Source organism: Phocoena sinus, chromosome 3 (assembly GCF_008692025.1).
Source record: "Phocoena sinus isolate mPhoSin1 chromosome 3, mPhoSin1.pri, whole genome shotgun sequence".
Classification (NCBI taxonomy): domain Eukaryota; kingdom Metazoa; phylum Chordata; class Mammalia; order Artiodactyla; family Phocoenidae; genus Phocoena; species Phocoena sinus.
Genome location: NC_045765.1, coordinates 2,472,987 through 2,487,662, shown reverse-complemented (window position 1 = coordinate 2,487,662; position 14,676 = coordinate 2,472,987). Strand labels below are relative to the sequence as shown.

General features: G+C 51.7%; 1 protein-coding gene across 1 annotated transcript in view; it reads left to right on the top strand.

Moving 5' to 3' along the window:
* Window positions 1-10,281: 10,281 nt before the first annotated feature.
* NFIC (nuclear factor I C) overlaps window positions 10,282-14,676 on the top strand; it is a 117,694-nt gene continuing 113,299 nt past the window's right edge. The window contains exons 1-2 of the mRNA XM_032628537.1: window positions 10,282-10,387; window positions 12,632-12,900. Of these exons, the coding sequence (XP_032484428.1) occupies window positions 12,805-12,900 (96 nt within the window). The 5' untranslated portion in view covers window positions 10,282-10,387; window positions 12,632-12,804. The remainder of the gene's footprint in view (window positions 10,388-12,631; window positions 12,901-14,676) is intronic.

Sequence of the window (14,676 nt, the reverse complement as noted above, 5' to 3'; positions counted from 1 at the left end):
AGGGAGAAATCCCCGCATTGGACCTGACACAGTCAAGGACCCAGAAATGTACCGAAGAGGTGAGACCTGGAGGAGATAAGATCTAAGAGATGATGTGGCTTTGGCTGAAAGAACAAAGCAGTTTGAGGCCCCTGTCCCACCCCAGTGAAAGTCTCAGAGGTCCTAAAGAGAAAAATTCCTGAGAGCTGGGATGGGGAACCGTGGGCTCCAGGGTAAAATCCTGGAGTAGGGGTGTGAGTAGCGGGGGATGGCCACACCAAAGCTGAGCCTTTCCAAATTCATGGGAGGGGTACTAACCACTCGATTTAATGAGCTACTTAATATCCTGCCAGGGGCTTTGCAGAAACGATGTCTTTTAATCTTACCAAGGACTCATCCCATTTTACAGTTGAGGAGACTGAGGCTCAGAGACAGGAAGTGCTTTGCTCCAGCTCCAGCAGAGAGAACGAGGCCCATCTGGAGTGGGAGCTGGAAAGGTGAGTCTGAGTCCACCTGGAAGGGTTTTCCAGGTGGAAGGAACAGCCCGGGCAAAGGCTCAGAGGCTTGGCATGTTGTGGTCATTGGATCATTGGCTAAGACCACAGCACTGGGTGAAGAGATGGATGCAGAGATGACAGGGGCTGGGTTACAGAGGTTCTTTTGCGACTGAGCACCTTCTGTGTGCCGGACCTTGTCCCCGCCCACCCAAGGTTTCAATCAAGGAGAAAGTACTTTTGGACAAAAAATCAAAAGTAACCTATCCCCACAAGAAAAAGTAATTCTCAAGTATGCTAAAAGTTGTAATCACAATGAGACCAGCAAATCTGGGAGAATTTTTATTTTATTTGGCCGTGCCACGTGGCATGAGGGATCTTAGTTCCCTGGCCAAGGATCGAACCCGTGCCCCCTGCAGTGGAAGCATGGAGTCCTAACCACTGGACCACCAGGGAAGTCCCTGGGACATTATCTTGATGTCAGTTTGGAGCTACAGAGGATTTTGAGCAAGGGAGGGGTGTGATCAGGTTGGGGTGTTAGGAGGATACCTGGGTGACCTCTGTGCCACTGGTGGGGTGTAAATTGGCACTCTGGAGAACATGGGCAGAATAATATTCCTACCAAGCATTTATTAAGCACTTACTATTTGCCAAGCATTGTTTCAAGCCTGTGTCATCCAATATAGTAGCTACTAGCCACCTGTGGCTATTTACATTTCAATCCATTTATCAAATTATTACTTTACTTCCCTCAGTCACATTTCAAGGGCTCAAGAGTCACACATCCATCACTTGGGAAGTTCTCTCGGACAACACTAGCCTCAACATTTTACACGACATAACTCAACCTGCCACAGCCTTGTGAGGTATGTCCTATTAATGGCCCCACTTTATGAGCCAGTAAACTGAAGCCCAGAGAGGTTAAGTGACCTCCCCGAGGCTGCACAGCAGTAATTGAACCCAGCCTCTCAGGCTGGTCTCTTAACCACTATACTATCCCAATTCCCTGTCCTGTGTGGTGGCTTCAATTTGAATGTATTGTTATTCAAGTTGTTATTTGCGATAGTCCAATTTAAGCTTTTAAATTTAACTCAAAGTCAGGGAATTCCCTGGCGGTCCAGTGGTTAGGACTTGGCGCTTTCACTGCTGGGGCCCGGGTTTGATCCCTGGTTGGGGAACTAAGATCCCTCAAGCCTTGCAGCGCATGAAAAAAAAAAAAGTACATAAATAAATTTAACTCAGAGTCATTAAACATTTAGAATGTGCACCCGTGCAAAACAGAGATTCTGCCTGAGAAGAATAGGGTTGTGCTTGGGATGGCTGAGCCCTGGCTGTCATGTAGGTGTTCATCCAGGGGGAATAGGCTAAGTGACACCCAGGGCATATCAGTTAGCTGTTGCTGCGTGACAAATTAACCCCCCACCCCGAAATTTAGCTGCTTAAAACCCTACACATCTATTATTTCACCCAGTTTCTATGGGTCAGGAATCCAGGAGTAAATTAGCTGAGGGCTTCTGGCTCAGGGTCCCTCAGGAGGTCACAGTCAAGACATCAGCCAGGGCTGCCTCATCTGAAGGCTCGACTGGGGCTGGAGGAGCTGCTTCCAAGCTGGTTCCCTCCCATGGCTGTTGGCTGGAGGCCTCAGTTCCTCACCATGTGGACCTCGCCATAGGGCTGCTCATGACGTGGCAGCTGGCTTCCTCTAGAGAGAGTGTGGTCCAATGTGGGGGTGGTGGTGGTGGTGAGAGAGCTAGAGAGAGAGAAAGAAGAATATATATATTTAAAACATTCTCTCTGAGGACGTGTATATGATTGTAAGAATGAGAAGATGGGACTTCCCTGGTGGTCCAGTGGTTAAGACTTCGCCTTCCAATGCAGGGCATGTGGGTTTAATCCCTGGTTAGGGAGCTGAGATCCCACATCCCTCATGGGCAGGGAACCAAAGCATAAAACAGAAGCAATATTGTAGCCATTTCAATAAAGACTTTAAAAATGGTCCACATCAAAAAAAAAAATCTTAAAAAAAAAAAAAAGAATGAGAAGGAAAGGCTAGACATGGACTTCCCTGGTGGTGCAGTTGTTAAGAATACGTGTGCCAATGCAGGGGAAACGGGTTCAAGCCCTGGTCCGGGAAGATCCCACATGCCACAGAACAAATAAGCCCGTGTGCCATAACTACTGAGCCCATGTGCCACAACTACTGAAGCCCGTGTGCCTAGAGCCTGTGCTCCACAACAAGAGAAGCCACTGCAATGAGAAGCCCACGCACCACAACAAAGAGTAGCCCCTGCTCGCCTCAACTAGAGAAAGCCCACACACAGCAATGAAGACCTAATTCAGCCAAAACTAAATAAGTAAATAAATAAATTTATTTTAAAAAAAGAAAAGGCTAGAAGTGTATTCACCAGAATGACGACGGGGTGGCTTTGGGGGGAGTGAAGAATTAGAGGCCAAGATTAAGCAGAGTTGAACCTCAGCTGCAATCTTTACAAGGTGAATATATTTAGTTATTTTTCAGGAAATTAATAATTAGGTTTAAATACTTTTTTTTAAAGATGAAAGAATGGGAAAGACAGGTGTGAGAGTTATTTGGGGGAAGGTACCTACATGTAACTCAACTGCTCCACTGCCCTTCGGAGAGACCCTCAGAGCAAGGAATGGGGTGGGGCAGCCAACAGCCAGCGAGGAACTGAAGTCTACCAGCAACCACATAGGCTTGGAAGCAGATCCTGCCTCAGTCGAGCCTTCAGATGAGACCCCAGCCCAGCACAACACCTTGATTGCAGCCTGTGGGAGACCCTGAAGCAGAGGACCCAGCTGAGCACCCCAGATTTCTGGAACTGAGATAATAAATGTTTTAAGCCACAAAGTTTTAAGGTAATTCATCATGCAGCAATGGTAACTAACACATCAGCAAAACCTCATCAACTACAACGACAGAAACTACAAAGTATGAGGAATAAACCTCAGAAAAATCTGCAGAGAGAAAACGGTAACATTTTACTGATATACATTTTTTAGAAAAACAACCAACAAACAAAAAACCAAAAAACAGACAAGTGGTGAAGTGGATGACGGAGGTACCCAGGGCAACTCACGATCTTAAAGGATCAGTTCTCTCCCTGATGAACCTTGAACATCATCACAGTTCAGATCCTTGCAATAGTTTCCTTGGAAGTGGATAAACCGATTCTCAAGTTCATGTGCATAATTGAATTGTAAGCGAAGCAAGGCTGGAATGTACCAAAATGAATGACTGTTTATTGAGCATATACTATGTGCCAGGCACTGTTCCCAGTGCTTTAGTTATTAGGGTTAACTCATTTAATCACCGCAGCAACCCCAGGTGGTCAGATCTAGTTCACAGATAGATAATGGAAATACAGAGAGGTTGGGTGGCTGGCTGCAGAGCCTGCCCACTGGACCTCTACGCCACACTACCCTATACAACAGTAAGACCCATTATAAAGCTACAGTAACTAAAATAGCAGGTCATCGGTGCCTGTCCTGTTTTATTTACTCTTCTATTCCCTAGAGCCAAGCACATAGTATCTGCTCGCTAAATGTCCTAAAATCATAGTGCTTAAGTCTGGAGGCTTGAGCTTAAGTCTGGAGACTGCCCAGGGTTTGAATCCCAGTTATGACATTTATGAGACCAGTGGCCGATCTCTCTTCAGCTCAGTCCCCCCACCTCTGGAAAATGAGTCTAATCGGGCACGCTTCTGAGGGCTGTTGTGGGGATGAACGAGTTAATATTTACAAAGCCCAGAGTAAGCACTACAGAAGTGTCAAAATAAATCAATCCCGCGGAAAATTCACTTTCCAGAGGCTTCGCTGCTGGCCACCAGCAGGGGGCAGCAGAGACTCACGCCTTCGTTCAGTAGTACTGGAGCCTTCACTTGAAATGCCACAAGCATATATTGAGCACCCAACGTGTGCCGCGCGCGCGCTGGGGGCTGGATGAGGTGGTGAGGAGATCCCTGGGCTCTCTCCTGGGACATAAAAGCTACCTTTCCCAAATTTCTTAGCCCGTCCCTTAAAGCCTGTGGGATCAGCCCCACCTCCCTTCTGCCCCCTCCTCTCTCCAGATTGAATGTGGTCCAGCTGCCAGGCCATTGCACGTGCGGTTTCCCACGCCGGGAAACCCTCCTACCCTGGAGTTCTGAGGCGCTGGGTTGGGGTGGAGGCACAGGTAATCTTCTGAGCACAGGGAACGGTACTGGCCAAGGTGTAGAGTTGGGAATGACCCGGGTCCTAGTGACAGAACAGGCAGCCCTTCAGCCTGGTTGGCCTCAAAGCTACACAGAGGATGCAAGCAGGGCACGTGGTGGTCAAACAGGGTGTCACTGGACAGATGTGAGGGCCATGAGGACAGAGACCGGCATGCTCACATCTGGGTCCTCAGTTTTTGCTGAGCTATTCAAGGTGTGCATGCCCTTGAACAACCTCATTCTCTTTCCAAGCCTCAGTTTCCTCATCTGTAAAATACTATGCACCATCCAGGATTGTTGATACGATCAAGAAGGTTAATGCACACGAATAACAGCCGTTGTCATTATAATATAACATTGAGAGAAGGCAACACAGGATCTCCCGAATCAGAAACGTGAACTCTCGGACATCACTCCTACTGGATTCGAACGTCAACAGGCATTTACTGAGCGCCTGCGGTTGGCCGGGCGCAGCTGTAGGTAGTTACTGGAGACACAGCCGGGAACAAAATGCACCCAAACACCCCCTGACCACGCCCCCAGCGCATCGCCCCGCCCCAGACCCGCCTCCTCTCCGCCCCCTCTTTCCTGAGCCTACCAGAACGAGGTAGAGGTGGAGGTTATCTACATATTCATGAGCCCATCAGCCAATCCACAGCCTGAACTCAGGCCTGTCTTTGGAGCCTGGGTGATTGTGACGTCAGGAGTGACGCAGTCAGTGATACTTAAAGGCGCAGTAACCTCCTATAGAGTAGGGAGTTTGGAACAGATTTAGAGGGACACACACCTGCGTCTCTTTGGGGGTCTGTACAATACAGGTTGGGATATGCGAGGCATAGAAACCAACTCAGACTAATAGCACCGAAAGAGTGTTGCTTTCGTGGGTGAAGTCAGGGATGCGTTTGGCGCGCGCACTCCCTGCCAGGCACTTGTCCAGCGCTGGGTTCTTGCCTGGAGCTGGAGCTTCAGCACCGGGGGTCGCGGACAGCTCCAGGGCCCAGACAGAGGGCCCTGAGTGGGTGGGTGTGCGGGTGTGTAGAGGGCTCTGGGGACAGGGTCCAAAAAGAGCCCTAGGCCCTCAGCCAGACCACGGGAACAAGGGACTACTCTCTCTGCCTGTCTGCCCCCCTATCCAAGCCTCAAAGGAGCCCAGCCCCCCAGATCTATGAATCCACCTGACATCTCCAGGCGGATGTTCATTAGGTCGAAACTGTTCCTGGTCCCCAGCCCTGCTGCTCCCACGTCGTCTCCATGTCTGCAGATGGCAGTTCCATCCTTCCAGGTGCTGGGGACAGATATCTTGATGTTATCCTTGACTTCTTGCTTGCTCACTCCATAACCAATCTGTTAGGAAGTCCTGTCGCCTCTGCCTTCAAAAGTCTATCTTAAAAAAAAAAAAAAAGTCTATCTTAAATCTGCGCACTTCTCCCCCCACCTCTGCCTCCCCTTGACGCAGCCCTAGGATCTCCCACCTGGACCAGCTCAGTCTCCTCCATGGAGGCCCTCGGCTCCAGTCCTCACCGGCGTCCCCCCGTCTGTCCTCCCCGAAGTAGCCACCAGGGGGCGCCTGTGAGCACCTGAGTCACGCCCTGCCTCTCCTCTGCCCACAGCCCTCCAGGGTCCCACCTTCCTGGGGGTAAAAGCCCAAGTCCTTCCCGCGGCCCACAAGGCCCTGCACGGCCTGCCCCATCCCCTCCCTGCCCTCCCCTCCTCCCTCTCTCCGCCTCGCTCACTCTGCCCCAGACACACTGTCCTCTTCGCTGATCTTCCACCATGCCAGGCATGGCTCTGCCTCAGAGTCTTTGCACTGGCTGAGCCCTTTACCTAGAACCCTCTTTTCCCTGGATATCACCTCCTTTCCACTCACAGCGAGTGGGGGTGGGATAAGTTAGCAGGGGGCTAACTTTCAGGCATCACAGGCCCTGTAGACCTGGTAGAGATATTGGTCTCTATCCCAAAGGCAATAGGGAGCCATGGAGTGTTTTATAGGAGGGAGAGGTGAGACAATCACATCTGCATCTTTTAGTTTCCCTCTGGCTGTTGTGTGAAGAGCAAACTGCCCACTATGTAAATAGAGGAGGCTTGTGCCGGCTCCCAGGCGGGCAATGGTGTGGCTTAGATGAGGCCAGGGCCCCCCAGAATTCCCCTTGGGAGAATCTGGGGTCTGCCTTGATTGTGCTATGTCCCCCAGAGCTCAGTACAGGACCTGGCATACAGCAGGTGCTCAATAAAAGTCTGAGGAAGGAACGAAAGAAGGAAGGAATGTCCCATGCCCAGAACCCTGGCTTGGAGACATCTGACATTGCGTTGGGACCTCACAGCAAAGCCGCGAGGAGGACATCATTGGATCCATTGTACAAATGGGGAAATTGAGAGTCAAAGAAAGAAATATGCCTGAGCAAACCCCAGGTCAAGGCCTCTGGTGGTAATGGAAGGTTTCCAGGGGGAGGTGGCATTTGAGTGGGGCCTGGAAAGACAGGGATGAAGGTCAAGGGCCAGAGGAGGGCACTCTTGGCTACAGGAAAGGCATGAGCGAGCGTCACGTCGTGCGATGGTAGGAGGATGAAATCCAGCTGGAAACCTGATGGAGAGATTGTGCAGGGCTGGAGGTCGGGTAAAAAGGTCCTGAGCTGGGAAGGTCTGTCCAGTGCAGAGAAAAGAGCTTCCGTATCTGCCCCGCGCCCAGACTGGGGAGTCACCCCCTCCCCTTGAGTGTGGGAGGGGCCTGCGACTTGCTCTAACCAACGGAATATGCGAAGGTGATGGCGTCACTCCCACGGTTAGGTTACTTTTTCCTCCCTTGTGGTTTTTCCAATTGTAGTTAAATACATGTAGCATAAAATTTACCATTTTAACCATTTTAGGAGTACAGCTCAATGACATTAAGTACATTCATATAATTTATAATATAAGCCTTTAATGCTATGATTTTTCTCCTAAGCACTGTTTTAGCTACATCTCACAAATTTTCATTTTCATTTTCATTGAATAAAAAGTATTTTCTCATGGCTCTTTCATATAGGTTAGTAAGAAGTTTATGGTTTAATCTCCAAATCTTTGGAGATTTTTTTCACATAGCTTTCTGATTTTTTTTTCACATAGTTACTGATATCTAGTTTAATTTTGTTACATACTTTGGATGATTTGACTTTTCTTAAATTTAAGGTTCGTTTTATGACCTACATTGGTGCGTATGATTAAAGAATATGGTCTATCTTGTTGAAGGTCCCATGTTAACTTGAAAAGGATGTATATTCTGCTGTTGTTGGGTGGAGTGTTCTAGAAATGCCATTTCAAGTTGGTTGATAATGTTGTCAAGGTCTTCTAGTTCTTTGCAGATTTTCTGTCTACTTTTTCCACCAACTGCTGAGAGCATAGTTTGAAGTCTCCAAGTATAATTGTAGATCTGTCACTTTTCCTTTCATCTTTATCAGTTTTTGTTTTGTGCGTCTTGACTGTATATTGTTGGATTGTTTGCTGGTTGTATGTGGTGAGACGCATACACATTCAAGATGGGTAAATTGGCCCTTTTATCATATACGTCCCTTGCTATGATGTCTGCTTTGTCTCCTTTTAAATTTTTATTTATTTATTTATTTTATTTTTGGCTGCACGCGGGCTTCCTCTAGTTTCGGTGAGCGGGGGCTACTCTTCGTTGCAGTGCGCGGGCTTCTCATTGCAGTGGCTTCTCTTGTTGCGGAGCACGGGCTCAAGGCACGCGGGCTTCAGTAGTTGTGGCACACGGGCTCAGTAGTTGTGGCGCACGGGTTTAGTTGCTCCGTGACATGTGGGATCTTCCCGAAACAGGGCTCGAACCCATTTCCCCTGCATTGGCAGGCGGGTTCTTAACCACTGCGCCACCAGGGAAGCCCCCCAGTATATTTTAAATGACTATTTTCTTGGTATATTTCCCCCATCCTTTTAGTCTTATCTCTGTCTTGGTATTTAAAACGGGTGTCTTGCTAATCATGAATTTCCTCAGCTTTTGTTTGCTGGAAAAGCCTTTATTTCTCCTCCATATTCAAATGATATTTTCACTGGGTATAAGCTTCTGGATGGACAGTCTTTTCCTATCAGCACTTTAAAGACATCCTTTTTTTTTCACAGTTAAGTCTGTGATCATTCTTGTCTTTGCCCCTCTGTAAGCCATGTGTCTTTTTCTCCTCAGCTGCCTTCAAGAATTTTCTCTTCATTTTCAAATTTCTGCATTTTGAATATGACATGTCTGGCTATGTATTTGTGGGAATATTTATTCCGTTTGGTATTTTCTGAGCTCCTTGGAACTGTAATTCGGTGTCTTAAATTTTGGAAAATTATTGGGCCATTCTCTCTCTCTCTCTCTCTCTCTTTTAAATCAATTGAGGGAATCCCCTGGTGGTCCAGTGGTTAGGACTCTGAGCTTCCAATGCTGGGCCATTCTCTCTCAAAATATCCTTCTGCCCACTTTTCCTTGTCCTTCTGAGATTCCAGTTACACATCTGTTAGATCATTTGATCTTGTCCTATGGCCTTTGGGGGCTCCCAACCTGTCTACAACGCCTCTTTAATGCTTGATCATCTTTTTAGGAAAGACAGAACAGGCTTCAGGCTTGTTTTCTGCTTAGAGTTGGATAGGACTGGGGAGGATTTTTATTGTATTTATCTTTTCAGCTGACCTTGACTGGTGGCAGCCTGTAGTGGTGAGTTGTACTTTTCTCTTTAAACACATCCAAGTCTTTTTCTAGAAATGGTCAGATGGGAAGAAAAATGTTGGGTAATACTCGGACACAGACAAAAGGGGGTGGGTGGTCTGTGAGTGGCAGGAGGTTGAGGGGGGCTTTCCTACCTAACCTCCTCTTTTGGCAGCTGGGGAAACTGAGGTTCAGAGTTGCCCTGGGCCCTCTGTCCTTGGGATTGGGGGGTGGGAAGTGGGGGAGGTGCTGCCACTGAGGTTTTGGGCATCCAGCTGGCCCGCAGGGGTCTCAGTTTCCTTGGATGGAGATGTAGCTCATGAGCCAGGCCCCTCGACCGGATGTGGGGGGGGAGAGGGGTGCCCAGCAGCCTCACCAGCTCCCCTGTCGCACAGGGCATGGCTGGGTCTCTAGGCCTTTCTTGTTCTGTCTCTCTGTCTGTCTCTCTGTGTCTCTCTTTGTCTCAGCCCCTCTGTTTCTCCCTGGCTCTCCCTGTTAAGTCTCCTTACCTCGCCCTTCCCGTTTGAAAGCCACCTCCTACATCTGCCTTCCGCCACGGGGCTCTGACCCACTGTCTGAATGGCTGACCCCCACTGCACATCTGTGGGGGTAACGGTCTCCTACGATCACAAGGTACTGAGGCAAATTATAGTTACGGGGCGGGGGCCTCCATGCGGGTGAACCACGTCCGCTGGGCTGGGCCCTGCCGGCCTCAGCTGGGCAAGCTGGCCGAGGCGTGGCCCCACTTGGGGCCACAAGAGCTATGCCCGGCCCCTTGCCCCTCCCCACCCCTCTTGCCAGGCCTGCAGATTTTGCGCCAAGAGGAAAATGCCTTTGGGGAGAGTCAACAGGAAATGCCAATGTTTGCAAAACCCTGACCCGCTCATTCATTCATTTCAACAAATAGATTACCGAGAGCCTACTCTGTGCCAGGCACTGTTCCGGACACTGTGGCCAAAGCCGTGAAGAAGACAGACAAAAGCTGACGTCCGCCCCCCCCTCCAGCTGGGGGCCACAGACAATCAATAAGTAAAGTGATTAAGGGAAATAAAGCTGGGAGGGGGCTGCATGTGCGTGGTGGCAAGCACTATTAAGCAGGGGGCTGGGCGGGCACCTTAGGAGGTGTCATCTGAGCTGAGACCCGAAGGAGGCGAGGGTGGAAGCTGGGTAGGTGTTCGGCATCCCCCCCAAATCACAGAAGTGAGTTCTACTTGCTGTGTGTCCCTGGGTTCGTGACTAAACTTCTCGGAGCCTCCGTTTTCCTGTCTGTACTGACCTTACACGGCTTCTGGTGTGTAGTAGGTGGGCAAGAAACAGTTGCTGTTAATAACGGTGATCTGAATAATCAAATCTGATCCACACCCTTGCGCTTGGTCAGGGATCGGTGGAGCCTGTTGTGTGTGGGAGTCCCAGCTAGGGCTCAGACCCAGGTCCTGTCCTCTGGGAGTCCCCAGGCCAGACACAGAAACTCTCAGTCCCGTGTGCTCAGGGTTGGAACCTAGGGCCAGAGGGTGTGGGTTGCACAATGTCTTTCCAACAAGAAAAAGGTGGCTGAGGGACTTCCCTGGTGGTCCAGTGGTTAAGACTCCGCCCTCCCAATGCAGGGGGCCCCGGGTTTGATCCCTGGTCATGGAACTAGATCTCGCATGCAGCAACTAGAGATCCCGCACGTTGCAACAAAGATCCCGCGTGCAGCAACTAAGACCTGGCTCAGCCAAAAAATAAATAGGTATTAAAAAAACAACAACAGTGGCTGATAATCCAAGCCTCTCAGGGTGGGAGGTAAGAGCGTGTACGTGTAGCCCAGACAGTGGACAGGGCATGGCTGGGTGTCTCTCTGTCTCTCTCACTCACTCTGTCTCTCCATCTCTGTCTCTCTCTCTTAGTGTCTCTGTTGCTCTTTATCTCTGTCTGACTCTATCTCTTACCCTCAGGGACAGGTGGGGAATATTGGGCTGGTTTTGAAGGATGCATAGGAGTCCCCAGGTAACGAAAGGAGGAAGGGTGTGCCGGACAGAGGGGACCAGGATGAAGCCAGGCCCAGTCTCAGTGGGGGTCTGGGGAGCATGGAGGGTGGTAGGCAGGCAAGAGAACCCGTCAGAGCCATGTTTTAGGAAGAATCCGCCAGGTTGGTGGCAGAGCAGAAGGGGCGGGCCTGGGGCAGCCATTCCCAGCGTGCCACTGTGCTCACTCCCAATGCCACAGGGGTCAGCTTCGGTCCCCATTCATGTCCAGTCCTACTGCCACCATCTCCCATTCCCTCTGTCCACTCCTAATTGGCAGGCTTAAAGCCCAGTGGAAAACCAGATGCCACACGCTCTCCAGCCAGACCTCGCTGCTGCCACTTCAGAGCTCCCAGCAGCTCCTGGCCAGGCCGGGGGGTCCTTCCTGCTGTCCACCTTCAGTCTCTCCTACTGCCAGTGTTGGGCCAGGGCATCAGCCCACACAGAGCAGGGACCAGCCCCTTCTCATCGAGCTTGGGCACACCCTCGGCGCTCCATAAATGCACAGCAACCATTAGATGATGAGATCAAAAGAATCCCCCTGGCTTGCTGCTGCTCAGAAATTGGGAGAAGGAAGGAAAAAAGTGAGATGATGATCCCACCCCCTTCTATGCGCGTCTGCATTTTGTCTCAACCCCCATCCCCACCCATACCACGTCCTCAGTGGTCAGCTGACATCTTCAAGACAGGGAGAGTGAAACCCAGAGAGGCCCAGGGACTGGTCCGAGATCACACAGCCAGGACTCAACAATCCAGGGCCCTCGGATGCCACCCTCTTTGTACACTGAGAGTGCCTCTCCCCCACCTCTCAAAACATACCATCTGCTGTGCCTTGGCTTCAGGGCCCCGCCTGGAATTAATGAGGCCTCGGGGCCTGGGCACCTCCCCAGCCAGCACCCAAGACAGGGGTGGGTGGGAAGGAGGGAGGGAGGGTCGAGGCTCCCCGCTGCACGCACCCCAACTGCCTCCGGCCCCCGAGCTTTCTTCCCTGATGGAGTTGATGGGAAGGCGAATCAGCAGGGGAAGGGGAGGACAAGCCACACGCCTTCCGGGGGTGGGAGGGGGGTATTCCCAATCAGAGGCTCATTCACAAATCCACGTACCGGCCGCTCTCTCTCTCTCACACACACACACACACACACACACACACACACACACACACACACACACTCACGGCCTGCGACGGCCTCCTTGGGCTGTGGGTGGCCACTTGCAAGAGACCGGCCTGGTGTGTTTCAGACCAATGCATCTGCATCCCTCCCCCTCTCTCTCAAGCCTGTGATCTCCAGCTCTGAGAGTCCCTGGCACCTTCTTCCGACTCCCCCAGAGAAAGCCCTTCGCTCGGGCCTATGGAAGTCTGGACCCTGGACCTGAACCCTAGGCGGCTGGCCCAGCCTGTGCTCCTAACCGAGTGAGGCAGCTCGGGCTGCCCTTGCCTCCTTCCAAGCATGGAGGTGCCCGGGCCCCTGGTGTCCAGCAAGCCGGGCGAGACCTCGGTCAAATGGCAGCTCTGCTACGACATGACGGCCAAGATGTGGTGGATGGTGAGTGCGAAGGCACCCACCAGTGCCGGGTGCGCCTCGGGTGGAAGTCTTGGGGGGCAGGAGGGACAGCAGGGAGCCAAAGGGCTTCTCGCCCCGTTCTCTGGCCTCTCGAATTCGGGGACGCTTGGACATTTGTGAAGGGGGTTCAGACGTGGTTGGCGGCAGCAGTGACCCCTCCCTGGGCATTTGGAAACGGAGGAGAGGTGGTCAGGAGCGAGGAAACCAAGGCCAGACAATGGAGAGAAAACCATTCCGGAGTCTCCCACCTGGAAGCGTGGCCAGGGCTGCCCAGAGGCGGTTAAGAGTCCGAATGTGCCGGTGTCTGTGGCCAGGAGGGTGCCGAGGCTGGCCGTCCTCTGGGAAGGTTTGCAGTGTGTTGGCTGGATCTGAAACCTTGCAGTAGCCATGACTCTGTTGCCGCAGGGCCTACAATAGGAAGTTCTGAGTAGAGCGAGGTCTGGGGGCTAGGGACGCTGGGTGGGGGGCTCAGGTTAACAGACAGGAGACGGGAGACTGAGCTGCTGTGGGACTCTGGCCACACCTCTGCCTATTTCTGTGCCCCCAGACCCTGGGGAGGGAATGGGCGCCCTGTAGCATCCCACCCTTAAGACTGGGCACCCTTCTGGAAACTTCGAGGGGGATGGGACTGAGTCGGGACCCAACTGATGGGAGAGAAGACATTCTGGGGCAAGGCAGGCTGTGGCACCTGGGGGCTGGGTGTTTGCTGTCTGAGGCTCTCCAGCCAGCATGAAGCCACAAGCCTGTGCACCATTGTCTGCCCTGCCGTCCATCCATCCCTCTGTCCCTCCAGGAGCTGGCCTGCCACCCGAAGTGGAACTCTGAAATCTTCTACCTACCTATCCAGTTCTAGGTCTGAACCTGGGTGTGCTGTGTGACCTTGGGCCAGTGGCTCGCCCTCTGTGTTCCTCAGGTTCCCCTATCAGGAAAATGGGTTTGGGGCCTAGACGTCTCAGGCTTCTCAGCAAGTGTTCTCCAAGGACAGCTGGGCCTTGGGTGGAAGACCTCCCACGACCCCTCATTACTGCTGCCTCTGGGGTTCAGGTGACTCAGGTGGGTTGGGTGAAGCGGGAGTTATAGAGTATCAAGGTTTTGGGGTCCATGAGGACAGAGATGTTCCCACATCCCTGAGTAGCGTCGCGCGTTGGTTTCATTTTTCATTCCTCATTTAGCCAACATTGACTAAACACCTGCTGTGTCTCCAGTCCTGTTCTCCTGCTGAGGACACAGCAGTGACCCAGACAAAGACCACGGTCCTCTTGGGGCTGATGTTGCAGTGAGGGAGACGGAAAATAAAAGTATCAGTGCACAAAATCAGACTTAATTATGATTGTGGAAGGGGTTCTAAGGAGCTGGGGCCTTTGAGTTAGGCTGGGCAATCTAGGAGGGCTTCACTGAGGAGGTGACATCTCATCTGAGACCTGGCAGATGGATAACAGAATTCATTAGAAGAGAAGGGGGAAGAGCGTCCCCAGCAGGCACAGCCCACGCAAAGGTCCTGGGGCAGGATGGGGCCTGGCGTGTTCGAGGAACAGCCAGGAGGCCCGTGTGTCTGGAGCAGAGTGAGCGAGTGGGGGAGAGGGAGGAGGGGAGGGCAGGGAGGGGACATGGGGCAGGGTCTTGCAGGCCCATGTGGGCCATGGGGAGGACTCAGGCTTTTACCCTGAGGGAGGTGGGAATGCTGGAGGGCTGTGGGCAGAGGAGGGGCGGGGCCTGTTTTACATTCTTTAAAGCTCCCTTGGACCTGTGGGGAGAAGG